Source organism: Lampetra planeri, chromosome 2 (genome assembly GCF_965212315.1).
Source record: "Lampetra planeri chromosome 2, kcLamPlan1.2.h2, whole genome shotgun sequence".
In the NCBI taxonomy this organism is placed as follows: domain Eukaryota; kingdom Metazoa; phylum Chordata; class Hyperoartia; order Petromyzontiformes; family Petromyzontidae; genus Lampetra; species Lampetra planeri.
Genome location: NC_136108.1, coordinates 11,437,953 through 11,464,998, shown reverse-complemented (window position 1 = coordinate 11,464,998; position 27,046 = coordinate 11,437,953). Strand labels below are relative to the sequence as shown.

Genomic DNA, 27,046 nt, shown 5'->3' with positions numbered 1-27,046 from the left:
GAAGTTTTCTTATTTGCACAGTGAATCCATTCAGCTAATGAGCTGTGTATCCACGCCAACGTCTGGAATATTACATTTTTAAAACATATGCCACGGCAGACAAGACATGGGAAAATTTAATTGACGGCTATCATATGAATATAAGAGACAGCCAGGGGAGTTGCAAATGAAGTGTCACATTTTCTAGAAAATCTAAAAGCCCGCTACCAAACAGTAAAGACACCAGGTGTGGCTTTTATATCTGTGTAGAATTCAACACAAAAACAAAGATGTGGTATTTTTCATCCGATGCCTCTGTGCGCTCGTCACATTCAATCTGTATGCCGTAGTCAGAAAAGCACAAGCCTTTGGAGACTTTTTAAGCTGATTAATATTGCTTTGTTTCTGTGGGGCCTCTCTTAAGCATGTGTGCAGTAATTTACCAAACTGCAAACACATATTAGGCTTTATTATAGAGATTAAACAAGCTAATTAAAAGCTATTTCTGCAGCTGTTACATATATTCAAATTGAAGCCTTGGCAGCTTAGAGGGGTTTTGCGTGTTTTCATTAATTAAAAAGCAACACCTGACACAGATCTGTGTAACCCCAGTGGTTTGTAAATTCAGCTGCAGCATCGCTTCTCTGCCCCTGAGTCTTAGCAAAAGTTTGAAATCACTGGATATGTGGAAAACTATATTTATAATTGAACTTTCAAAACTCTCTTTAAATGCATCATGATCAAACATATGCAATATTGATGAAGAACCGGATGCATTTAAACTGGTTGTAGGTTGATGCTGAGTGCAATATCGTCTCACAAGCTTAGTGGTGTTCATTCAGACGCTGTCTTTCCGACAGACCTGTTCTTCACCTGAGGACGGCTGCTTGCGTTGAGGCCCAAACGTCGTGAGAATTGTATTTTATTATGTTTTATTTGTATTATTTTATTATTTCCCTTCTACGTGACTTTACCGAAAGAACCAAGAAGAAGCTTAGTGACCTCAAGATTTTAACTGTTATCGATCTCCCAAATAACAATTGACAAATGTACGCTTCATATATATGTATATATGAAATAACAATACAAGCATCAGTACTATTTCGGCATCATTTAATATCTTTAGGACCTGGTAAAAAAAAAAAACTGTCTCTATAATTTTCCCTGTGATGGCAATGGGAGACTTGGGGCTGTTTTGGTAAAATAAATATAACTATCGTGCACGTTTACCAACAATGCGAATCTTCCTCTATGATTGTACGCGGTAATCTCGAAAACCAAAAATACACAGGTAATGCAAAACAGTTATTTCACGCTAACACAAAATATACGACGTAACTTGCAATTTTAAGGATAACTACTGGTTCAGATGAGGATAATTTAGCAGCCCTTTATGTAAACACACTACGAAATCATATCTTGACAGTATTATCCACTCTGCCATAATGGATTTAATGTGCTTAAACAACATGCACACAGAGCACAATTCAGCCACAAACTGACATGCCCCACGGAACATTAGACAGCCTCACTGTTATCGAAGAGGGCATCTGTCCTGTCCTATTACTACTCAGTGGCTGAAGAATGAACAGAGGTGTGGACGTGTCATTACTCTCAATTGTTTTGTCAAGATAACACAAGGGAAGCGCAGCTGCCACCGCTTACTCAGTCGCTGATAAACATTCCCACTCCATGACTTGCATTAGAGCTCAGCCTACGAGTACAGCAACGTGTACAGCGCTCCGAGGCGATAACTCAAGACACCATCTGTAATTTACGTCAGATGCCGTCATTGCCTGCTAGGATTTACACTGCATCATTGTCATATGATGCATCATTGTCATATGATGCATCAAGGGCGCTGATAATTATCGAGCCGCTTTTTCAGCCTCCACTTGCTGCCTTTCACCTGCTCTCTGTTGTGGATCGGCAGTACGAGGCAATGTGCTGTCCGATGCTGTACCAAGTTGCGTGAAAAGACATTTATAAAAATGTGTAATCCTTCAGTCTAAGACATACAAGAGTTGTATTTTTTGATTGTCATAATACTGTGCGCAGCATTGCAATTGTACTCTTTGTATACTTGAACCTCATGGCGAGACCCAGGAGTCCCGAATAAACGGAAGTCAACATCGTAATTAATTTATTTTTGGCGACTCCGACCCACCGCACACATAAACGCCACGACCCACCAGAAATCAATCCTCTCGTTCCTCACCAAGCACCCGTCGTTGCCAAAATTGCCGTAGTCATAAACACAACTTTTAAACTTTGATTAGCGCATCGTGTAGAGCCCTTCGAGAGGAATAGATCGCCGTATCGTTCGCCTTCAACAGACATAAAATGACGTCGCAACGCAGTTTATGCGAGAGCCGGGGGCCTATGGGACCCCGGGGTCTCCCCATAAGGTTCGCATGTTAATGCACACAAAATCAATCAGGCTGTGACCCATGTCAAACCTTATGATTCTAATATTATTCAAATATATTATTTTGACCAGTTATACTATGTTGTGTTCTGAAAGACTGTAACCTGCAAGATTTAATCAAGGCATCATAACTTATAACTTACCAACCCAGAATTTACAAACCCACACTGACCAGCGTGGTGAAGTGCGTTCAAAACAATCCCATGACAGATATTGCATGAGGAGGTCTTCACCAAGCAGGGAATTGACAAAGGGCTGTACATTATTGTTATCACGAAATCTCAATACAATGCCATATGTTGACATCACCTATTCCTGTGTAGTAGCAGTTAATCTTATGCCTACACTGACCCACACAAACGGTATAGGACATTAAGAGGAAAGTAAATATATGCGCTGTGCAGTCACGACCCGAGCTTTATGCATTGCTGGGCATCATCCTATCTTTTGTGTGTCGATAGTTTACGTGATGTACAAAGGTACACGTGTAAATTATATGATATTATAGTTTGTATATACAACAAAAAAAGAGTATTGGGCTGTTTTTAACAAGAGCTTTGACTTTAAATGTCTGACCTACACAAATCTCCTGGAGTGCATTCGTTTGACGTACACGGCTACACGCACATTGGACCCACCTTGGATTTCTTAAGTCACCTATTGTGACCGCGCCAACTCTCACTGGGGTGGAGCATGTCACTGTTCCCAGCTACACATGCTGCTGGATGTATATCCATCAGCATGGCGTAACAACCAGACACTGGTATTAGGTAAAGGCTATGGGTGTGAACAAATAATGGCTTGCATTAACAGGATGCATGTTGCATTAAATCATGCATGTGTGCTATGTGCCTGTTTTGGGCTTGGGTCATTACCTATTTAAGTCAAACCTTCACCCTTTTCCCTATTCCCACACCCCACATTTACCCTCTAAGCTTAAAAGACTCATTTCTGGCCACGATGGATCGTGAAGATTTCAGCATGTACTGATGGCAGTACAGCAAATGTGGTCTTGAATTGTAGATGTGGATTTTGAATGTCACCCCCAATCATAGGTGGGATTTCTTTAGGGCCCACCATTTCCTCCCTAAGGCAAAACACTCTAAGAAATGTATATTTAGACACAGAGAGGCTATCCTGGATAAATACAAGACTATTACTATACCTTGACTGGGTGGTGCTATGGAAGAGCATTTGGTTTACAAATGGAGTCAATAAATGAGTAACACTTTGAGTAACGTCAACAGCGGCTGTCATATGTAGAGACTGGGCCCCCATAGGATTTCAGAACTTCTACCACTGTCTTAGAAGTGCCAACAGAGAAACACACCACCCCACACGCATTTCAGCAAGGCGATTATTTGACCGACTGTTATTATTGGACTGCAGTCTTTGCGTCCTCTTTGGTTGACGCACCCAACCCCTGGGCAGTACCTGGCTGCATGCTTGCGCAGCTGCTCGTGTTTCATGAGCAACTTTTTCCGGTCCAAATAAGAGCGGCGCACACGGTGCCCTCGGTACACGGCCTGGATCTTGGTCGCAGCAATGTCCTGGATAGCGGCGATGGAGAGGGCCCCATGCTCAAGCATGTACTGGATCACCTCCTGGTGCCCTCCGAGCAGGGCGTAGTCGAGGGGGGTGTACCTGGGGTCAATGTGAATGGGGAGAAGGTGGTGGGATCAAGCTCTGACACTGTTGCTAAACAGCCAGAACGATATGATGAGCATACACAACAAGATGGACCGTGGGATAAAATAACATTGCAAATGCCTCTCTGATGTGTTTCCAGGCTTCTTTAGGAACTGAACTAAAACTCCTTGCACGTAACGCGAATTGTCAGACTTCATGCCGAACAACGTGTGGTACAACCCGACAACACTTTGGAGAGCTGTACAGGACAATCGTAAAAACCTACACAGGAGTACAAAAAAAAATGACTGGATTTAAAATGCACAAAACAGTATCTATAAACAAAAATCTAGTTTTTATGTCATATTTTGTTTATTTTCTAAATACAGCAGAAAGTGTCTCCAGGCAATATTATAGGCCCTTGGAAAATAATGTGGAATCAATGATCTGGTTATTTAGTCATTTAGCTGTGTCCGAGATTGTGACCAAATGACAGAACACGTGGTGAAAACCAGAGGCTGTTGTTCAATGTCAGACAATCAATCAATCTCCCTCGGTGATTAATCTCTGTGCCGCTTATGAAATGGTTCTCGGACACAAATCCGTGCACACATTGTAACCACTCACATTACATGCATGCCTCGGCAAACACATCCAAATAAGTGCTCTACAAATGTACCACTTTCACTGTGCAGAAAAACAAGTTTAAATGTTTTTTACAGCCTCATCTAATCTAGGAGAACATTCAAAATTACACTGATTAGTGCACTACATTACAGGTTATTAACATATCCATGCAAATACTGTATACAAACAAGAACCTGCACATTGTTACCACAACACTACAAGATTAATCTTTTCAGCGCTAGTACATGTGCGAAGAGATGCAGGACAGCACAGAGGAACTTGATGTATTGCATAAACATACTGTTAAGTAACACACATTTTTGGAACATTGCATAAGCACGGCAGTTCCATTATTTTACGAGTATCTACAAATTAAAGTTTTCAAGCATATTTGTCACGCACATTAATTTTAGATGGAAGCCATATAATAGTCTTCTATGTATAAATCGGCGAGCCGTATTTTTGGTACTTTTAGCCTTTCTGTCTTGTCATTCACTTAAATTATACATCAAGGTACACGGTAGGATTTAAGTCTGGCGTCAAACTAGCCCAGGCAGTAAGTCGTTCATCGCGCTGCACAATTAAACCGCAATCCCTTTCCCATCAAGAGTTTTACATCACTATCGATACTTGTTTTTTTCTCCTTCGAAACAAACTCCCCACTCATTATTTCTCGGGGATACAAATGGATTACAGACCAAAACAGCTCGGCAAGATTAATTACTCATCCCCGAGCGCTCAGATTGGGGCTGTGCACAAGACATACGACCCTGGCAGGGACCAGCGCTTAATCTCCGAGACAAATATTTCAGGGAGGAAATTAATGTGCTGACAACAAACACTCTGCAGTTGCAAAAGGAAAAAATGGAAGCTCTAATCATTTGCCTCTTTGCCTTTTCTTCTCAGGCCCTATTAGTCAACCTCAAAGCCTGCAGGATGCGAGAGTGATGCTTAACCTTGTTACAATGACCCAACAGATCGTGGAGCTTTCTGAGGGCACAGATCATCGCTGTGGTCGTACTCAACAATGGGAATTATACAATTAGCAGCGTTCTTATTAAAGGATACTGCATTTGAACAGGTAAGCCACTATTTAAAATATTCACGTAACTGAGTGCGCAATGGGCGAGTTTCATTCTCTGCCACATGCAGATGTAATTTCCTATGACGTGTGCTCAAGTATATAGATATATGGCAATCTTTTTTTCTTGATTTAAAAACTATTCTGGAATATGCACGCTGTTGGACATTTATAAGTACTCAATTATTTCCATGAAACAATGGAGAAAACAATGATTAATAAAAACGAAGCTTCAGACAATTTATTTGACTCATGTTCATGTTGATACTCTGTGTGCGATTCATGATGATGCACATTACAGCTTAAGCTGGTGCTTATAAGCAGGCTTATTTGTAACTCCCACACCCATGGAAGCAGTTCACTGGTTCTGAAATACTACGGCAAAGTAATTTTAAACGGATAATACAGACGGCAAAAAGAATACATACACTGTACTGTAATCTGTATTGCAATAATGTAAAAATATATTTTTTTGACAGTATACATATATATTACTCATAAGCACCTGCATTCTTTGGCAGTCTTTTTTCCCCAGTTCAGAAGTTTGACCGGACTGTCACATTCAATCAGAAATGACGAATAACGCTCATCGCCATTTGCACCCTCTTTATATACACTAACAGCTCATTTCAGCGGCCCTTCAGCCACAGTAAACACAACAAAGTAAAGAAGAAAGAGCATGATTTATTCGTCATTCATTATTTATCCAGCAGTCTCTTTCTCTCTCGCTCCAATCTCGTGGCCCTTTGTGAGCTTCAGCTCGAGTAAAGCCGGGGTGCAAAAGCCTCTGTGAATAAGCAATGACAGTGAGTGCGAGCAGCATAGGATGTGAGAATCCTGGGCACTCGCCTTCTACCCCTCCAAAATGTCTAATTAGCATTTGTTTAAAATGAAAACGTCTGCTGCCCTGATCAAAGTTCCAGTAGGTTACCACTGCGCATCCGCATTTGTCTAGGCGTTAAAACTTTTAGTCCATATGGCATTCTGAAGCCACGTTCAAATACAGTGGTTAAGCGTCCCACTGCATTTCGTAATTTTAAACTACATTCGTAAAATTAATGAATGAACCAATTCACTAATGCACACTGCGGCAATTGCCATAAAAGGAACTCTAATTGCTTCGTTATAAACCACTATTACCAACATGAACAGAAATCAATGGGTACACGGTCTTCGCTCGACGGAATATCACGAGCGAAATGTCGTAAAAAAAAATAATCCACACAGAAATAGACGTATTTGTCTGACTAAAGGAGAGCCAAGTCACTTATGAGCAAATCACATGTTGAACAACGTTGTTAAGGGAAGCGGGTGATTCCGCAGATTTTTGCTGGCCCTACTTATGTTGGCAATGGATGGCTTTCGCTGTCGTGGATGGGTGCAAGGGGCGGGTACCTCTCCTCGTTGATCTCCATGTGATTAGAGAAGGCCCCGTACTCTAACAGGAGCTTGACTGCGTTCAGGTAACCATTGTTGCAGCACCAGTGCAGCGCTGTCATGCCCTGGAGATACACGAGTTGAAGAGTTACACGTGGCTGCATGATGCACGTTAATGACTGTCGATTACTGCACATGCACGCATCAACACAAGTGGTGTATACCTGTAATAATACACAGAAAGTCAAATGCATATGTCATATTCATGGTATTTAAATGAAAACACTACTGAATAGTTCTATAAGGACTGAATTGCATTGTGGTATTTTATTAAAAGACCAATTTTATAATATATTACATGCATTTTATAACAATACAAATACGATCACGAGCAACCTAGAATGTGTCTTTCACTTTGCAGCGTGAGCCTGGATTGTGCTCAATCAATGGAAAACGGGAAATTTAAGTTGACCAATAATCAATAGCGCCGCTTAATTAGACCAAGTACAATTAATTAAATTAATCGTGTCTTAAATTGTATACAAGTACAATTGTCAAGCACCCGATGGAATGATCTCCTTGTCATGCTAACCTACCTGCTGATGGGAGCAGTCGGAATTTCAACGCAACATTTTCACTCGCTTGGAGGAAAATTAGTTCCGTGTATTTTCTAAACAGTGGATGCCACCTTTTATAGTATTCATATATCATTATGAGCAAACATCTATCGGCTATATATTTTTATGGTTTATAATGTTTTTATGAAAAGAAACATTGTTTAATCCCTGATGCAGTTTTGATGCTTGTTGATAACGATATCCAATGGAAGATTAATCGAAACCCCACAGCACTTGGACTCTTGCAACAGCTCACATATAACATTCAACTGTTTTAATTATACTCCATGACAATCACTGGGATGTCACATAAACGACAGTGATTGTTAAAATGCAAGATGACCACTGAAACCTTATACTCTTAGGTTTTTTCGGTAAAGTCACGTAGGTAAAAAAATTATAAAATTTAAATTAATAAAAGTCACGAAAGCTTCAAATCTAGAATCACTGAAACCTTATTTATGATTCTGTAACCCGGTCAAGAACACAACGTTTTTCTGCTGCGTGATAAGTCCCAGAGTGCTGGCATCTCACACAAGTGGCATCGTCTGGATAATTTGGACAACCTGTGAAATAGAATTTTCAGTGCGTGTGAGGCAGTGTTGTTGAAGCAGCGGCGTTTGCCTGCACTGTTAACACCTCGCAGCTGTGGTGCTGATGTCGCTCGCACTCAGAAGCACCACGCTCACACACGCACCTCTTTGTCCTGTATGTTAGGGTCAGCCTGGCTGTCCATCAGAACAACCATGCAGTTGATATAGCCTCCGTATGCCGCACACTGGAGCGGGGTGCGGCGCACATGGTCCCGCACGTCTGGGTGGATACCATTCCGAATTAGGATAAGGCAGATGTCTGCGTTTCCACCCAGAGCTGCCCAGTGCAGAGGGGAGTGTCCATCCTGGTCCACCAAGTCCACCCGCGCACCGCCTTGCATTTCACATACATGCGTGACCATAAACACAGACACATGAGCACGCAAACAAATGCACGTGGCCATAACAGCAGACGCACATGCAGAGATATAAGAACAAAGCATAGTCGTATACATGCAAACGCGCAGTATACACATATATACAAATTCATAGATATATGCGCACATATGCCCGAAAATGCACCCCTTTGTGGAAAAGCACATGGCGCACCATGCATTGTGTGAAAGAGATCATCTTCCCGTCTGCACTATAAGGAAGATGTGACAGAATTTTTTATCTTGCTACGCAGCACCTTAATACGCATAAATATTGATAATTATATCATGAGGAATTACGTACAGATCTGTTTACATTTCAATACTGCGTATCTTAATGGAAAAACATTTGTAAGGTGGTTTTCTCAAGGCAATGTAAATTTGCTTAAAAAATGGATATAATTTTATGAATGAACTTGACAGGCAATACAATCCAAACACAGCACATTAATCATTTAACTTATAAATATTCTATGCCCTGAGAGGGTAAATTAACTTGGGGCAGGAGGGGGGTGGATGGTTGGGGTGGGGAGCAGTGTGGAGCAGACGCGTACGGGCGCGCGTGCGTGCGTACGCGCACACGCACCTTCAATCAGGGTCTCGATAACCTCCTTGTGGCCCATCTCGCAGGCGCGGAAAAGCGGCGTGTGCTTCATGACATTGGCTGCATCCACCTGCGCCCCGTGGGCCAGCAGCAGACGCACCGTGCTCACATGACCGGAAAGCGCGGCCGCGTGCAACGCTGCAGAAACGGGGAGGGGAGGAAGGGGGTAGCACCTTGCAAACATGCCGGGGCGGTTTACCCTCGTCCCGACTCGCAAACAGTAAACAAAACGATGCCTCCCTGCGATTCAACGCGCAGACGGGATGGACGCGCCGCAGGCAGATGCACCACCTGAGTCGCTCGGCAGATCAAATAGCGCTGTTTGGATAAGCGAACGGGCTTGAGGACCCGGTTAAAAATGCAACAGTATGGCCGAACGACCGATCGCCCGCATGATCGCCCATGTGTAAAGTAACCGGGTATACAAAGACGGGCATGTTTTTTAGTCAAGTCTTTTAAATAATGTTTAACAAAGGGGGATGTTTCTTCCCACCTCAACATTTTTATTTTCTGTTAAGTAATTTTTCAACGATTTTCTCATGGTCTAATACTGAGTATCCGGCCAGGTGGCTCAGCGGTAGAATGAGCAGCTCACAATTGTGAGGTTGCGCGTTAAATTCGTGGTTGGGGGTTGATTCTTTTAGAGTCGATAAAATGAGTAGCACTTTGTGGGGAAGTGAACGGCGGCTGCCCTATGAATACTATCCCCTGCGATAAAGAATGTGGCTCAGGACTGTAAATGGGCAACCACCTCAAAGTACTCGTTTGAGCAGGAATCACTTAAACTTTTTAATACTGAGTGGCACGTGGTATCAACAAAAACTTGATATTACGTTTTAAGAAATGGGGTGACCATCCATTGCTTCCAGGTTTTTTAAAAATACTTTATTAATCAGCGCCTTTGACATAAATATAATAATTGAATCCACCAGTTTTACACCGCATTAAAAATCAGGTTTGGCACTTGTGTTGTTGCTTTGGCGACCAGGAGATCGATGATCGATGTTCGTTGATAGCGTTCGTCGTGATTTTTCACGTAACAGAGTGGGCTGCGTGAAGGCTGCCATCTTCCACTGACCATGACTAACATAAAAACACGCAGTTTTGTTGTTACACGGCTGTACACGAGTAGCGACAACTAAGTGGAAGATGACGCCCTAAGTAATGGTACTCGACACTACAGGTCAAATCATCTCCGGCTAACCGCTTTTAGATTACCTAATGCGTTCTGCTGCTGCAGGTTTTCCGTAACTTGGTGTGAGGTGGCTAATCCGCTTACGGTGTTAAGTTATCCCGGGGGTGTACAGTGAGGGAATCAATCTGCAGGCCTCCCCCTTCCACGGCAGGGATTTGCCACAGTCGCTATAAACATCATAATCAGGGCATTTCAAGCCTCCTAACGATGCAGCTAAGGCTCATGTGGAGCATTGTTTGGTGATGAATAAGTGCACCTCATGATTTCAAAATAATTACACAAATGATCTTGCTATTTTAAACCAACGGATTCAAATGGGAGATAAAAAAATATATGTAAGCTTGACCGTTAAAGTCATTCTATTTATTGTTTATACATGTGCGACTGATATACAATGCTAATAGAATATCAGTAATTATTTTCCAGCACTGGGGGCTATACACATGCCCACGGGTGTGATGGCTATTTCTCTATCCAAATGGCTGCACGCAAGCCTCATGGCCCAGAGTGATGCTCGACATGCGTGATGATGCTGTTATGACAGCTGACACACACGATGAGAAAGTCACGACGGCAAAAACACGAAAAAACACAGTGCAAAATTGTAACAGTAATTTGACTGAATTATGTCTAGAAATATCCTTGTAGCTAACAGGCAAACCAGCGTAATCGTACAACCACGATACAATTACAAATGCAATTCTGATATTGAATTTATGTTTCCAGGTGTTTGTATGATCATGACCACTGGGTATATGTAAAGCACTTAACCCAATCCTTAAAAGTTAATTTGCTATTTAAGTAAAACGTATGAAACATAGCACATGATGTTGTAATTGCGCTACAACTACTTAATTAAGTATATATTAGTAGCAGTCTTTATATTGTGTATTTTTAAAGAGTTCTTTATGTTCAACAATCGAGTTTATTCCCCAGGTATTAGTGTTGTACAATCACATCACTTTTAAACCTGAGTGATATAGCATTCAATGCTTGAAGAACAATACAATAAACTTTTGCTAAAAAAAACCTTAATTTTTGGAATTACAATTTTATTTTTCTGTGCTTTTCAAACAGTATTTTTTTTACAATACAAACAATGTCTTATTTTTATCTATAACAAAAACATCCAATGTACACTATACTGGATACTATATTGGATTTCAAAATAAGGTTTTTATAGACAAAGTGGAAATGGTTACTGGGAAAGGTTATGAAAGTGTGAGATGCCAGCAGACAGTGCAGGTTTAATAAAGCCAGTGGAATCACTCACTGGGGGAGTTTAATCAAACATCTAAAACTTCTCAAAGACTGGTTTGTAAGCTAATCTGCCTGTGTGCTCGGCACTATGAGATATAAGGCCACCGCACAGTCCTGTTAATGCAAATTTCACAAGTGTTAATACACATTCATATAAAAAGTGAACTCATCTTTAAACTTTTCCACCTTCTTTTAAATATCCTAAAAAAGCACTTGCCTCTTGTGTGGATAGCAGATGTGTGCGAGACAAGTTTTGACACGTGTAAAGGTTAAAGCTATCCGTGTAACATGTCTTGTGGTCAGTGTGATCCAGGTTTACACACACACACACACATGCGTATATAACCTTTATGGATTGTGATGGAAAACGATGTCTTAATGCATGTCATGTCTGGTGCCACATGTCAAGACACAGGGCATTTCAGTGGATGGTCAGATTCAATTTGTCTGTCACGGTGGCTTTTCTTTATGGAATTATTCCAAGACTGTGAGTCATGAGCACAGTGACATCGGGCACAAAGTTGTCATGCCGTATGGCTGACATTACAAGATTATTTCACATTTTCTGTAAGCAACATAACAGTATGGCAGCTCACGATATGACAAACCTATAGTCATATTAAGATGACAGGGTATTACTTTCTGACTGAAAGAACCAAAACTATTAAGAGATAAGGCAGCATCAAATCTGTAACACATTGATCTGCATTTTTGGAATGAAAATGCATTTCATATAATTTCAAAATATTCCAAGTTAACTTCTAAATGCTGCCGATGTACCCACTGAAGTACTTGCAAAATACTTTCTCTGTAGAATGAAAATCCTACGACAATCAAACAGCAGGAAAGCGAGGTGCACCTCCTATGAAAGCACCTAGACGGCCACCTGTCACGGGTGCCGCAGTGGGCACGTGGCCACTCACGTGCGGGCAGGAGGGCCCTACCAGTGCCGCCGTACTTGTCGGCGAGGTTGACGTCGAGGTTGGAAATGAGGCGCAGCATGGTGCTCACGACGGCATCGCTGCCTTTGCCAGCTGCCCACATGAACGCCGTGCGGCGCTCCAGGTCAGGTTCGTCGTGCACCGATGGGTGCGAAAGGAACACTTCCACCGTTTCCTGCCGGATAAACGGAAATGTACTTTTTTCCACCCTCCTTCAACATCACTATGAACATCGTGTGTCAATGCTACCTTATTCAATAAACTTAATGAGCTGACCGTGACAGCTGCAAAAAAAAAAAATCCCGAGTGCATAATACGCTTGCCTGTCCAATAAAATCATGCCAAGAAATGTTTGGAAAGGAAAAAAAAGAACAACACAACCTTTACTTAAGCATTTCTATGCATGCTAAATGTTACCGTGCTTATGAGAAGATTACGGTTTGTTAAAATGAAAGGATTGAAAAAGAACATTACGTGACAACACTTTCAATAGCTCGAGAAACAAAAAGCACGGGTGAGTTAGAAAGGAGACATGCAAGCCTTGGAACAGGTGTGCTCACCGCATGGTTGCTCTGAGCAGCGTAGTGCAGGGGCGTGGCTCCCTGGCTGTCTGAGGGAATGGTGCCAGAGGAGTTCCTCTCCAGCAGTAGGTGAACTATTTTAGCGTGACCTGAAAAGTAGCATGGCGGTGACACTCCGTTCATACACACAGTGTCTGTTTTTGCTTTTGTTTTGTCCGTTAGCTTTGCAGGCTGATAAATGTGCAAACTGCACCTACATGCGTGGCTACTATTAATCATGTACACGTAATCAGTATTAATAACTATAGCAGGACGTGATAGAAAGTCTTGTCTTTAAACAACTAGATTGTTGGTGGTCATACCAAGTATTAGGATTATGGGTGGAATTACAAATAAGAATATGAAATTGCAGGATTCGATCTGCCTTCTAGTGATCGTCATTATTGTACTACATCTACTTGCATACACTATAGTAGATTTTTAAGCATATTATAAAAAGGTAATCATTAATTTGAAATAAACTACAGTATATGTACAAAGCATATGCAACAAAGGCACCCTCACAGTGGAAATGTGCAAACCCACATACATCATGTTGTAAGGAAATAACAAAAACAATCAATAATCACAATTTTCCTCTCCGAAAACCATTTGTAAGAAAATGACTCGGTAGGGTTCATCAGCACAATTGACCGAGGCAGCTGGACATTGTCACCACTGAAGGCAGAGCAGCCCACAAGCACGTGAAGCAGATTTCAACTCTCTTAAAAAAAACCCTTTACAGCACTTCCCCCCCCCCCCCACTTGACTGGCCACCCACCCTCCCTCGTTAACCGATATTGACCCAGGGTAGCACAGGATCGGCTTGGTATTTACAGCCCCGTTCAGCTCCAGCCATTAACCTCCCAACCGGGGGCCACGCAGGTTTTATACCCTTCGATTAATGCCGCTGAGAAGGAGGGCTCTCCCACAGCTTAGAGAGTGGCATTAAGAGCTTTCTTACCAAATGTGACTTGTTTATTTATTTATTTGTTACCTTGCGGCTCTTGTTTAGCAATTTCACCGACGAATTCTCACTCTCTTCGTTTAAAAAACACAATCATGTACACAGCATGGTTTGTCAGAAACTACCTGTGTACTTATATTCGTCTTGAAATTTGAAGGAACTGAAACAGATTTTAAATTACCGCATTGGTGAAATGTATTCCAACAAATGGTCAAACATAACTCTCCAGAAAAATACGCTGGGAAAAAATTCCCAACTGTTTTAAATCCCACTATTTTCAAGTATGTTTTCAGATGTGTGTATGCTTGCCATGATGTGTTTTTTTGCGGATGTGATTTACACTTCAGCAAAAAACCTTCAATGTTTGCAAAACATGTTCAGTTAACATCCATCATATGATAGGCAACAACTAGCGTGCACACGCTTCCATGTTTAAGTTAAATTATATAAGTACGAATACACATACACAGCAGCATATCGACACACCCATGTACAGCATACTACTGCGTAGGTGTATGTGGTTGTGCTGTATAGCTCTTGGATGCGTTTTTGGGCTGTTCCACGTGTTGTTCGTATGGCGTCGGACGCTTTGCTCCACGTGTTGGAAGCTTCTTCAGGAACTGAATTCTGAACTGAATTCTGAAGAAAACACATCAGTATAGTCTAAAAACACATCACAGAGCTACACATACAGCAAACATAAAATAATCACATGCGCATACAAAAAATACACACATATAAACACAGTAACAATCTAGAATAGTCATAACAATAAGCATAAACCACTTTATGTGTGACGTAACTGAGACACACAAACCAACTACAGTACTGTACTCTATTCGGCCAGTCTTCAGATCCACACATCCACCTAGAGATAATGACAGTCTTGGCTGCAAAGCCATGGGGAATTGCCTGGGGAACACATAGGGAGGCTTGGTGTGTGTGGGGGGTGTGGGGAGAGGGATGCTCGGGTGAGCTGAACTACCGAGCAGTGCGGCCCAGTGCAGCGAGGTGCGGAAGAGATTGTCGTAGGCCATGACGTTGCAGACTTGCGGCGATGTCAGGATGTCCACCACTGCCTCGTTGCCATCTGCCACGGCGAAGTGCAGGGGCGTGCGTCCCTCGTAGTCCTGCCAGTTGAGGATGGAATCGGTCGGCGTGGCTTCCTGGGAAATATTACAGAACTAAACAAAACAACTTTTGCGGACACACGCACAAAACAATGCTTTGAATAGTGGTTTGTTTTAGATATCGCTGCACAAAGATAAAGGTGCAGCCTTGCAATTTTTTTCTCACACCACTGTTGCCAGAAGGGCCTCCACTAGACGGAGTTCTAGTGAGCCCCAATATAGTGGTTATTTTGGCCAACTGTTCTACACTGGCCAGATATCTTGGAAAAGGTGGGAGTACCCACACTTTACCACACCAGACACAATCTGCTGATCCACTGTGGTGTACCTATTTATCCTGCTATGTGGACAGAGGGGGGGGGGGCAGGAGTTTTAAGAAACTTTCCCATTGTGTCAAATGTCATACTGAGAGTTTGAACCGGTGACCTCTATATTGCAAGTCCTGTGTGTAGTGACATTGAATGAGTCACTGTAAAGCGTGGCGCTGGGAGATTGGTAAACAATGGAATTAGGGGTAGCAGCCCGTTCTACCAGTTGGACCCGTAGGCCAAGCCCGGAGCCATCTGGGGGATTCAGAAGGGTGCGTGGCCGAGGGCGGCGCCTGGACACGCTGGGGAGAATAAAAGGCGAGCTCCGACTCACAGTCGGGGCGGCTGCCTTCGGGAATGGAACTCGTCATGCTGCTGTTGTCGTGGTCTTCGCCTCTTCAAGCTGTGGGTCTGGAAGCATGTTGGCTGTCCCGACCCAGTATGGAGTTATCCCCTATGGCTGTGAGAGCTTGAATAAACAAGAGGGATAATGCCTCCTACTTGTGTCTCTGAATTAGTACACTACATTTGGTGTCAGAAGTGTTAACAACATTTTTTTGTAGGGTTGTTAGGAATTGTTTTTTTTTTCCCTTTCCCTTCGAATCCCGGTGGGGGGAGATAGGCTATGTCGACAGCCACGAAGAAGATTGCTTTCATCAGCACATCCTCGAGCAAAGAGGGCGACGGAGAGGAGGGTTCCCAGGCAGCCGGGACCCCAGTGGGGGGTCCCGGAGAGGTGGTCCCGGCGGGGCAGTGGGTGAAGGGCGACAATCCCGCGCCGCCGCCGGCTGGAGAAATGCTGCAGGCACTCAGCGCGCGCATCGTGGAGCTGCTGACGGGAGTTTGCGGTTTTGTGTGGATTTTCGGAAATGAAATAAAGTGGGACGCATATCCGCTTCCATGGATGGACGATTCGTTGGATGCCCTGTCGGGGGACGCGGTTTTTCTCCACCCTGGATCTATTGTCGGGGTTTTAACAGTTGCCCCTGGATGAAAGTTCAAAACCTAAAACCGCATTCCGGACACCGCAAGGGATGTTTCAATTTAACGTGCTTCCGATGGGACTTCACTCAGCTCCGGCCACGTTCCAGCGACTTATGGAGTTGGTACTGTCCAGGCTCCAAGGGAAGTCATGTTTGATCTATTTGGATGACTGATTGTCTTTGGTCGCACGTTCCAGCAACATCTGCAGCGGTTGCATGTGGTATTTGTTAAAATATGGGCGGCTAATTTGAAATCAAGCCGCAGAAATGTTACTTCTTGCAAAAGTCGGTTCGCTACCTGGGTCACGTTGTTAGCGAGTCTGGGATCGCCACGGACCCTGCAAAGACTGCGTGCATGCATGAGTGGCCGACCCCCACGTCGGTGGGTGAGGTCCGCAGTTTTGTGGGGTTCGTGTCTTATTACTGCCGCTTCGTGCCCGGGTTTGCAACGACCGCAAGGCTGCTCCACGCTCTCACGGCAAAGGGCCAGAGGTTTCAGTGGGGGAAGGAGGAGGCTGCATTTGTTATGCTGCACGATGGCCTCGTGAACGCACCGCCCCCCCTTCGGTACCCCAATTTCACCTTGCCATTTGTGTTGGATACAGATGCAAGCGATACCGGGATCGGCGCCGTCTTGTCGCAGGTGGAGAGCGTGGTCGCTTACGGTAGCCAAGTGCTGTCCGCCGCAGAGCAGCGCTATTGAGTCACGCGCCGCGAGTTGGTGGCTATCGTACACTTTGTACAGCAGTAACCGCCCGAACCTCTACGGCAGGCAGTTCATAGTAGGCATGGACCACGCGGCTTTGTAATACCCGCTGTGTTGACCAGCTGTCTGCGCAACTCTCGCGACAGTTGGAAATTTTGCAAGATTATCCATTCAAAGTCACCTATAGGAAAGGGTGGCGCACTGCAATGCGGACGCTTTGTCGCCGAAGAGCCAGTGTGCGTGTTTTATGGGCGCCGGCCATTGTAAGCAGGTAGATGCGGGGGAGCCGGGCGCCATTGTAGCGTCGGTGGATGTTTCGCTGCCCGTAGCGAAGGTGGCACACTATAACACCATTGGTCTTGCGCACGAGGAATGGGGGCGCCCCAGGCGGAAGACGCCTCCTTACTGAAAATACGGTGCCACGTTGGTGCGCCAGGCGATAGGAATGGTCCAGGGAGTATGTCCCCCGTGGTCCTCTGAGATGGGCTACTAATGCACTGGGATACGGAGGTACAGCGGTACTGTATCGTTGTGCCAACTGCTCTGTGGGGTAGGGTACCGAGAGATGCCCATGTGCGGATGATGCACCTAGGGGTGCAGAAAACATTATCGACGTTGAAGCGGGACTTCTTTTGGCCTGGGATGTCGGAAGACGTCCACAACGTGCTTAAAGGTTGTGTGGAATGTGCTCGCCAGAAGCCCCCGCCAAGGCTGGCCCGACCACCATTTAAATCTATCGGGGTGTCCCGTGTCAATGAGTTCGTTGCCCTCGACATTCTTGGGCCATTTCCCACCACTCCGAGGGGAAATAATTTTTTGCTGGTAGGGGTCGAGAACCTGTCGCGGTGGCCGGTGGCATAGACCCTGCCGGATCAGTCGGCGGCGTCCTTTATGGACGCGTTCCTGTATGGTTTCGTGTTGAATAAAAGGGCTCCAGAACATCTCCTTATGGACCAAGGTCGAAATTTTTCTTCAAAATTGTTGCAAGAGGTATGTGACTTGTTGGGTATAAAGAAAATTCGAACTTCGCCCTACCATCCCCAGACTGACGGAATGGTAGAGCGTTTACATAGAACTCTTACGTCCATGTTGTGCCAATAAGTCAATGAGGTCCAATTGGGACCTACACTTTCCGGGGGTTACTGCGGCCTATAGGATGGCCCCTCATGCCTCTACTGGGTTCTCCCTGTTTTTTTAATGTACGGGAGAGAATGTGACCGTCCCATGGAAGCCCAGTTAAATATTGAGCCGAGCAAGAAGAGAGCCACTGTGCCGGGACTTATGAGCCTCACCCTTAAGCGGTTGATGGAAGCACGGGAGGCGTCCTAATTCGGCCAAGCGGCAGGGCTGCGAATGAAAAACTGGCTGGGCTTAAGGAGTCCGGAAACCTGTGGAAGCCTGGGGAGAGCGCATGGCTGCATTGCCCGCAGGAGCCTCTAGGCACGTTTCCTATATTACATAGGCCATGGCAAGGCCCGGTGGAGGTGAATTAGGTGAGAAAGCCGCAGCGTGTGCGGATCCAGGTTGGCCGCAGGCTTTGGTATGTGCACCCGCCCCAACTGAAGCCCTATTTTACACCTTATGAGGGCGTTTCATCTCCACCATCTGATGGCCGGGTGTTTGATGTGCCCGACGGAGCCGGACGTACGGTTACGGATGATACGCCTCAGCGAGGCTCTGTTCCTCCATCTGCAGGATCCCAGGGTCTGACGCCTGTGGAACCACCAGCGGCGCCGCCCACAGGCGGATCGGGGTGGACGGGATGACCGCCACCCGCATCTTCTTTTCCTCCATCTTCATCCCGGGAGGGACCGTGCCCATTGAGCCATCCTTGGGTTACCCCCGGGGTCCCTGGAGGACCTGTGCCGGGCCCATATGAGGGGCCGGCAATGGTTCGGTTCAGATGACCGCCCCTACCCGTCGTTCGGTTGCTGTTATTTTGGGGGCTGGATTGTTGCCATGCATTGCGAATATTGCGTGGATATTGTTGCGTTCGTCATCCCGCTATGCGACGTATAAAGGTCAGCCAGGACGGCTGTTTTTCTTCACGTGGCACTGGGAGATTGGTAGACAATGGAATTAGAGGTAGCAGCCCGTTCTACCAGTTGGACCCGTGGGCCAAGCCCGGAGCCATCTGGGGGATCCAGAAGGGTGCGTGGCCGAGGGCGGAGCCTGGTCACGCTGGGGAGAATAAAAGACGAGCTCCGACTCACAGTCGGGGCTGTCATCGGGAATGAAACTCGTCATGCTGCTGGCGTGGTGGTCTTCGCCTCTTCAAGCTGTGGGTCTGGAACCATGTTGGCTGTCCCGACCCGGTATGAAGTTATCCCCTATCGCTGTGAGAGCCGGAATAAACAAGAGGGATAACGCCTCCTACTAGGGTCTTTGAATTAGTACACTGTATGTGTATGAATCATCGCACTATGGCAGCGCTCATTGTAATATAGCAATAATAAAACTGAAATTTGTTGAACATTTTGTTGTGAACAAGGAAACATTATAATTGTCACATTATCACACCAGATGTATTAATTCTATGTTACTTTTTGATAAAGATAAAGAATACTGCCTGAAAGGCAGGTGTCATTTCCTTCTAATGAGAAATATTCGAATGGCAACACAAACATAACCAAATTTATGCTATATTATATTTTATACAATTTTCACAATGAATATTTCACATCAATAACTGATCAACATTCCAAGCTGTGCTTGCTTCCAATGATCTCCACCTCCGTGCCACCCACCAGCAGGCAACGAACAGTGTGGACGGCCGAGGGATCCTTGTTGTTGGCTGCCCAGTGCAGCGGTATCTTGCCCTCACTGTCCGGTACGCCAATATTGGAGTCGTGCTTGATGAGCATCCGCACATGCTCTGGGTGATTGTAGTAGGCACTCCAGTGCAGTGCCGTCCTCTGTGGGCACACATTGGTTGGCACACCAATACAAACTGGCACCGATCCAGCATCGAAAGGTCAAGTCAAGTCTGTGTACCGCCTGCTCAAATAAGAAAATGAGGGCAGGGCTCATCCCGGTTAGTGTCGCTGAGCCAGTGGTGGAAATTCCATGACCAGATGCTTGGGTGCCAGTGTCTTTATTTGCATAGGACGTCCACGCAAAGGAGGGGAATTGCTTGTCAGAGGGGATTCAAGGAAGAGAGGTTTTCTGGGGAATGACGGTGCACCAGGTGAAACATCAAATATGGAAACGCAAACATTTCATAATTGGGGTATCATGACAAGTATCTGTTGTTAAGAAAACATAAGCAAATGGAATGACCCTTAATGATCAGATTTCAGAGACATAATTCTCATGGGAAGAATGATTTTTGCAAGTAGCAGTTTGTGAGTTAATTGTGAGCTACAATGTAATTTCCAAAGTAAAATGATTCTGTGTTGTATGAAATCCAAATTTAATAATAGGTGATAACATATTTTTTTATTGTTACTACAATATTCACGGCATATCTGAAGCCAAACTACTTATCCGCACCAATACAGGTATGCATTCCAGGAGTACTGTGTGGTCAAATAATTCCCAACGACATGCAGCATGGCATTGAGAATGCCCTCACCCAGCAGTGGATTGAGTTGTAAATGTCAATTTGAGATAGCTCATAAGCATAAAATTCATGCTCATAATTTAGTCAGGAAGATATCAATTCAGTTGAGGTTAAGTTGAGGTCGTTGTCAACATAAATGAAGCCTTTTGGAGAATACAAATTATACTTGATAACTAATTTGGCTCACATGTTGGCCTAACACACGTAAATTACCCCTTTGTAAAGAAATTTGACCGTTGTTTTTGTAATAACGCTAATGCTATTTGCGGATTAACTGGCACGTATTCCACATCTAGAATTAAGTAAATAAATAACCATTATGACATTTTGGCAAGCAATTTTTTTTCTTAATTCTGCCAGATACAGTTCCATGAAAATTACTTTTAAATCTTCCCGTGGCAAAAAAAAATGTAATTGCATATTAATACGTTGAAACAACTATCTACAAGAGTAGTATGTTTAAAATGGTTACATTTAGTTCATTTTAAGAATGAAAATAATTCCTCTTTTAGTATTGTTAATAGTTAGCTGCATTGAATACAAATAATAATCATCACAATTTCTAGCAGTTATGGCACTGGGCAAAAAAAATCCCTTCTGTTTATTGAGGATCTTTCTGGTCACAGCCAGTGTTATAATGCCCCTATACCAGAGGCGTTTTAGAGCATAGATTACCATCGAGAATCAGCTCCCAACAACACCCAGGGGTGGCCGTCAACAGGGAGCCTGGCGAGGGCAGGGGTTGATGTGGTTGGACTACAGGATTACAGCTGCCTCTGCTATTAGGAGGAGGTCAAGGTTCCTAATCTGCCCTCTGTGGGTACTAGGGGTAAAATGTTTGACTTAGTATTGCTCTTGTCACACCTTTGTGGAGCCCAGACCTGTAATTTACTGCCTGATAATGAATGCTGATGCCTTTTAGACAAGGGGCTTGTTCAAAATCTGCCAACAGGCTCCGCTTTATCACTGATGTAACCAATATCTCAATTATTTTTCTTCGGTCTAAATAGACCTTGGTCTGCAAATTGTGGACACCCCAAGTAGGGTCATCGTTCCTGAATGTGTCCCGTGGGTCTCGCACAAAGGATATTTAGAGTTCAACCCTAATAAAATGGGGGAGGGCAAGGGCAGTGAGTGGGAGGACAATCCCATGGGCATGTCAACATACCCATAACATGACCTTGGGGTGCAGACTGGAGGTTTATGGAAACCGTTGTGCTTAACATGCTCACCTCCTTAGTTAAGAAAGAACGAGGGCACAAATTAGGTCCGTTGTCACAAGTCATATTTGAAATAAAACCACTAGAATTGAAATATCTTTCCCTGAAGTAAACCAGTCTTGCAACAAAAAAACTACACTAATATAGATGAAGTATGTTATAAATAAGAGAGCAGGTAAGTTCAATAGTAGTGGATGTAATATAGATTATTTACGTATGTGTATAAACATATATTCAAGAAGATCTGGATGTGAAAAAAATGGACTATTTCTTTTTTTGGAAAGCATAGTTTCTTTCCACTTATTTAACACATGTTATATGTGCGGAAGGTACAATACATTTTACAAACGTACAATGAAATACAGTTTCAAAGAAAATATTTTGGAAAAAATAATGTGATGCAAACCCCACAAATACAGCATTTAATACATATCAGACATCATTTGAAAGAAGGAGCTGCATATTTAAAAATCATCCACTGAAAACTAAAAGAACAACGCAAATCACGCTAAGCAATTCAGCAGCTGCAACTCTGCTCCAGATGATTGCTATTCCTTTCGGTGGGAAAGTAAATATTGAAAAGCTCATTATATGTCGGCGGTAATTACACGTTTGTATCTACGGACATTTCACCGCGTTCGGCCCATTATCTGCTTAACTCGGAATAGGTTTGCCGCAGCACGCAACAGAAGCAGTTATTAATTACACGTTGTGCAGTCGCGGCGCGCTGCCCGAGACGTCCCTGCGGCCGTATCTGTGAAATTAGAGGCGCGTTACAGCGCTGGCAATTATTCACTCGGATGGCTCGCCAGGGCCCGCCGACCGCGCCGAGGCGCGCCCGGCCGTGCCCAGCCACGCGGTCCGAGGGAGGCGGAGGCGCTCTGCGCTCCACACCTGCGCGCAGGGCCAAAATCGAGCCCCCTCCCCACCGCACCGTGCGCGTACAAGCACGCGTGTGCACGCGTGTGCACGCGCAACCATTGCCTGTGCGCGACATGCCGTAATTATGCCCGTGAATCTTGAAAACAATAAAAACTTGTTTTTTTATCCCGCTGACAAATTAAAAACGCCTTAATGGCTAAAGGAATGGCGTAAACCTGCGTGAAATAAAATAGCGGCACATTTAAATATACCTTTGCGTAAAGAAAATAATCACCATTAAATATATGGAGGATGCTGTTATACAATTTACTTTTAGGGAAAGGCTGTGTGACTAAATCAAAACATAGAAAGCGCTGACCGTAAACAAATAATTTTCTACAATTCTACTTAGCTCTAAGACAAATAGTCTCTGTATTAAAAAATGAGCATTGCTTCTAAATACTCGTTATTCCAATGATGTATGGCTACCATTTGCAGCGATTTTATTTCTGTTACACGAAGTCATTTGTGCTCGGCAGACAACTCAGGCCAACAACCCTTCAGGGTCAATAAAGTGAGCGCCCCTTTGCGTGACATTGAGCGCGGCTGTTCAGTCGAGACACTAGCCACCGCCATATGAAGGTGGAATGTGCATAACTGGTTCAGGGCCACCAATAGTCATTTTCGGAATGGAAGTGCTCTGAATTCGACTTGACCTAGACATTCTTGATTTGAATCTTGATTTGTTTGACCTAGACATGCCTGTGGAAGATCAGGTGTGGCTACATATGTTACCAAATAGGGGAAGCATCACGGGTGAAGGGCTGACATGAGTCCACGGAAGCCGTTACCTTCTGGTTGTCCTGCACATCCACCTCACCAGGCTCTGTGTGCTTGAGGAGGAGAGCAAGGCATCTGGGGGTCTCGTGCCGTGTTGCCAGGTGGAGGCCGGTCATGCCCTCCAGGTCCTTTTGTAGCAGACTAGCTCGGCGGCTTAGTAGTAGCTTCAGGATCCGGTAGTTCCCCTGAGTGAGTCAAGGCGCAGGCAAACAGGGACAGAAAAACGCTTGCGGTGTTCACGAAAGCATGAATAAAGATACTTCAAACGGCAACTAAATGCATTACCAATCTCCATGTTTTCTTTAGCTGAATTTTTTCAGATCAATAAAAACACTAAGTCAAAGGTAATTTTTATTTATTTAAGAATTTAAATCAAAGTAATGCAAAAAAAAGTTAAGTCAAAGGAAGGTTTCAGTAAGCAACAAAAATGGTTGGTTTTAGTTTCATATAAATAGAAAGCAAAAGGCTTAGTAAGTGTGCCCTTTTCAGCCAGCCCCCTGCCTTTTTTTAGCTGACAGACTGCCGTTCACCATCAACGTCCAAATCAAACCAGCAGGAGCCTGGATCCCAGCTCCCCTGTTGCAGTAAATCTGTGCCCCCCAGTTGCTAGGTCCCACTACAATTCCCTTCACCACCAGAGCTGGGCAAAGATGAAACGTGGCTGTGATGTGCTTCTTAACCACTGTCAAGACCTTGCAGCAGCAGCAGCAGCAGTAGAAATCAAATCAGCAGAAACTGGACATGTCAACAGACTTGCTTTTGGAGCTTTTGCCTCTTGAAAAATAAATGCTAAAATAGATATAAACTCGAGTTTCATGACACTTTTATGGTTATGGATGCATGTGTGTGTTGTAGTTTGTATAATGTATGTATGCTTACAGTGGGGCATTCAGCACAATATTTCTTCTGACTGTCGATAAAACACTGAAGCGGAAAAGTCATAAAGAGCAATATTTGCAAACAGCTATCAGCTGTTAGCAAAATATTGTAGAACTGAATCCTCCCTATGTTAGTTCCATCGTATCCATTGCCATGCAGAAGTAATATATCATTCTACTAGGACTCCTCACACAAGAACCATCGAAGAAAACTTATGGCAGAAGGGCAGTTATAAGAGGGACGTTACGCAACAACCAAAACGGAGACATCGTGATGGTACATAATAGTATAAACGGGCTAAACATTTCACCCCATAGACGCTGTTACGATGAAGCATTGCATCTAAAAATGTGAAGCGCTTTGTTTTTTCTTCTCCGCCTTATTTAGAGCATTAAGACTATTTTTAACTCTTAATAAAAGCCATATGCAGTATTTGTTGGTTTATATATAGCTACCCGATGCACAATGCTAAACTAAGAAGCAGCTGCTCTTTCCTTAAAGGCCCACAGGCTGCATAATTTGCATGCAGCGGTTTTTGTCTGACACGGATGGACCGCTGCCAACTCTGCACCCCATGCAGCAACCGCCACAGGTCAGCACCATCTGCCAGCATGTGCACATCTTGCTAGACAGCCAGACAGGAGGGCGTCGCGAAACGTACGCATGTGTACGCGCGTGTGCCTCGCTCGACCGTCTGAGGTTTCGCGTGGGTGTCCATGCACCGAGAGTGCGCGTGCACTTGCGCGCACGTTAGCTCTCCCACGTGTACGTGGAGCGATGGTTTAAGGTTGGCGCAGGGAGAAATGAGGGCTCCCAACTCAGCAAGCGCGAGCTCAGTGAAGCCAGAGACACACGTCCCAACGCGGATTGTCTTATTTCATGGTAACTCGCCCTGGCAAGCAGGCATATGTATTACGCATCGCAGACTAAAACATATTACTGGTACAATGATCAGCTTATTCTGAAAAAAAGAAAACCTGTAACAGTGAATGTTTTTTCCTTTGAATACTTTTGATGTATTCCTAAAATATTCATTTTAAAATGTCTGTGTAATTTGGAAATTAATTATCTTTTACATTACAGCAAACCATTTACAGCGTAAAAAAGGTATTTCTAATTTAAATTAAGAATACTGTTATCTTGCTGCAGCTTAACTAATTTATGTGCCTTGTGTAAAAAAAAATATTAGCAATAAAAATATCATCAAAAAGCTGTCATTACAAATTACAATCCTCAACCGACTTACAATGGCCATAAAATGATAAATATTTAGTTCTGCTTAAACGCAAAAGGATAACATTCACATTTTGCAAACATGAATGAGAGATTGTCTGAACATAAGCAATGGCTTATCCATGAAATTGTTTTTTATTAACTACGGGTTTGCTTGCAATTTTACAAGGTGTAATTATACATTTTTACAAGGCTCAAAATAACCAAAACATGATTGTGTAGCGACAATGTGGCTGCTTTCCTGCAACACACACGCTCCAGCTCCGCCAGCCATGCCTCTGTGTGCAAGCGCCTGGAAATTTCCCTCTCTCATCTGGGCGGGAGGGGGGGGCGAAGGTCAAAAGCCTGAAGTGCTGTTAATTTCACGCCGCTCTAGTAAAGTAAATTCAGCCCAGCCGCACTTCATTTGGCATAACGGCCAAACCATTCGAGTGTGTCTTAAATAACTTTATTAACAATATCTCCACCGGTGCTGCGCTTAATGGAGAGCGGCGCTACGGCTGCTATCAATCTAGACAACGGAGGCTGGGATGTGACGGGGGTTATTGCTCAACACTGCTTTCCTCCACCACGAAGTGCCACGGATCTGGCCATGGTGCTAAACCAAATGGTTAAAGTCTCAGTTTAATTCCTCAGAACAGCTTGGCTAATGAATGTTGCATTACAGTAATTAGAAACTAAAAAGACACCATTACATCTCCATATGCTTTGAGACGCATTGGGAGAATTATTATATACGCTATTAGGTTTAAGCTTCCAACAGTATGTTGCAGTACAATGTATTTCACATATATGCTGTACATGGCATTCCACAGCCTTTACCCAGTGGATTACCATAGGACTGTAAATTGTAAATACGATATGGGCACTAGTGAAATAATCAGAAAATTCACATTAAAACCACCTTTAATGCCACAACAAAGAGGAATAATTGAAAAGATTGCAACATTGATTTAAATGTCTACTAAACACAATCTAATTGTGTGTGTGTGTGTGCGGAGGAGGCAAAAAGCACTGCAAGGTGGATATGGGTGAAGGGCAAACAGATGTGCATCTCAGTTATAGGTACAAGGGGACAACTATTAAGTGTCC

General features: G+C 44.0%; 1 protein-coding gene across 3 annotated transcripts in view; it reads right to left on the bottom strand.

Annotated features, from left to right (window-relative positions):
- INVS (inversin) overlaps positions 1-27,046 on the bottom strand; it is a 65,986-nt gene that overhangs the window by 14,134 nt on the left and 24,806 nt on the right. For all 3 annotated transcript variants that reach the window (XM_078607013.1, XM_078607009.1, XM_078607002.1), the window contains exons 4-12: positions 23,854-24,027; positions 20,107-20,274; positions 15,218-15,398; positions 13,266-13,375; positions 12,709-12,880; positions 9,292-9,447; positions 8,436-8,665; positions 7,140-7,246; positions 3,842-4,051 (exon numbers count right to left, since the gene is read on the bottom strand). In XM_078607013.1, the coding sequence (XP_078463139.1) occupies positions 3,842-4,051; positions 7,140-7,246; positions 8,436-8,665; positions 9,292-9,447; positions 12,709-12,880; positions 13,266-13,375; positions 15,218-15,398; positions 20,107-20,274; positions 23,854-24,027 (1,508 nt within the window). The remainder of the gene's footprint in view (positions 1-3,841; positions 4,052-7,139; positions 7,247-8,435; positions 8,666-9,291; positions 9,448-12,708; positions 12,881-13,265; positions 13,376-15,217; positions 15,399-20,106; positions 20,275-23,853; positions 24,028-27,046) is intronic.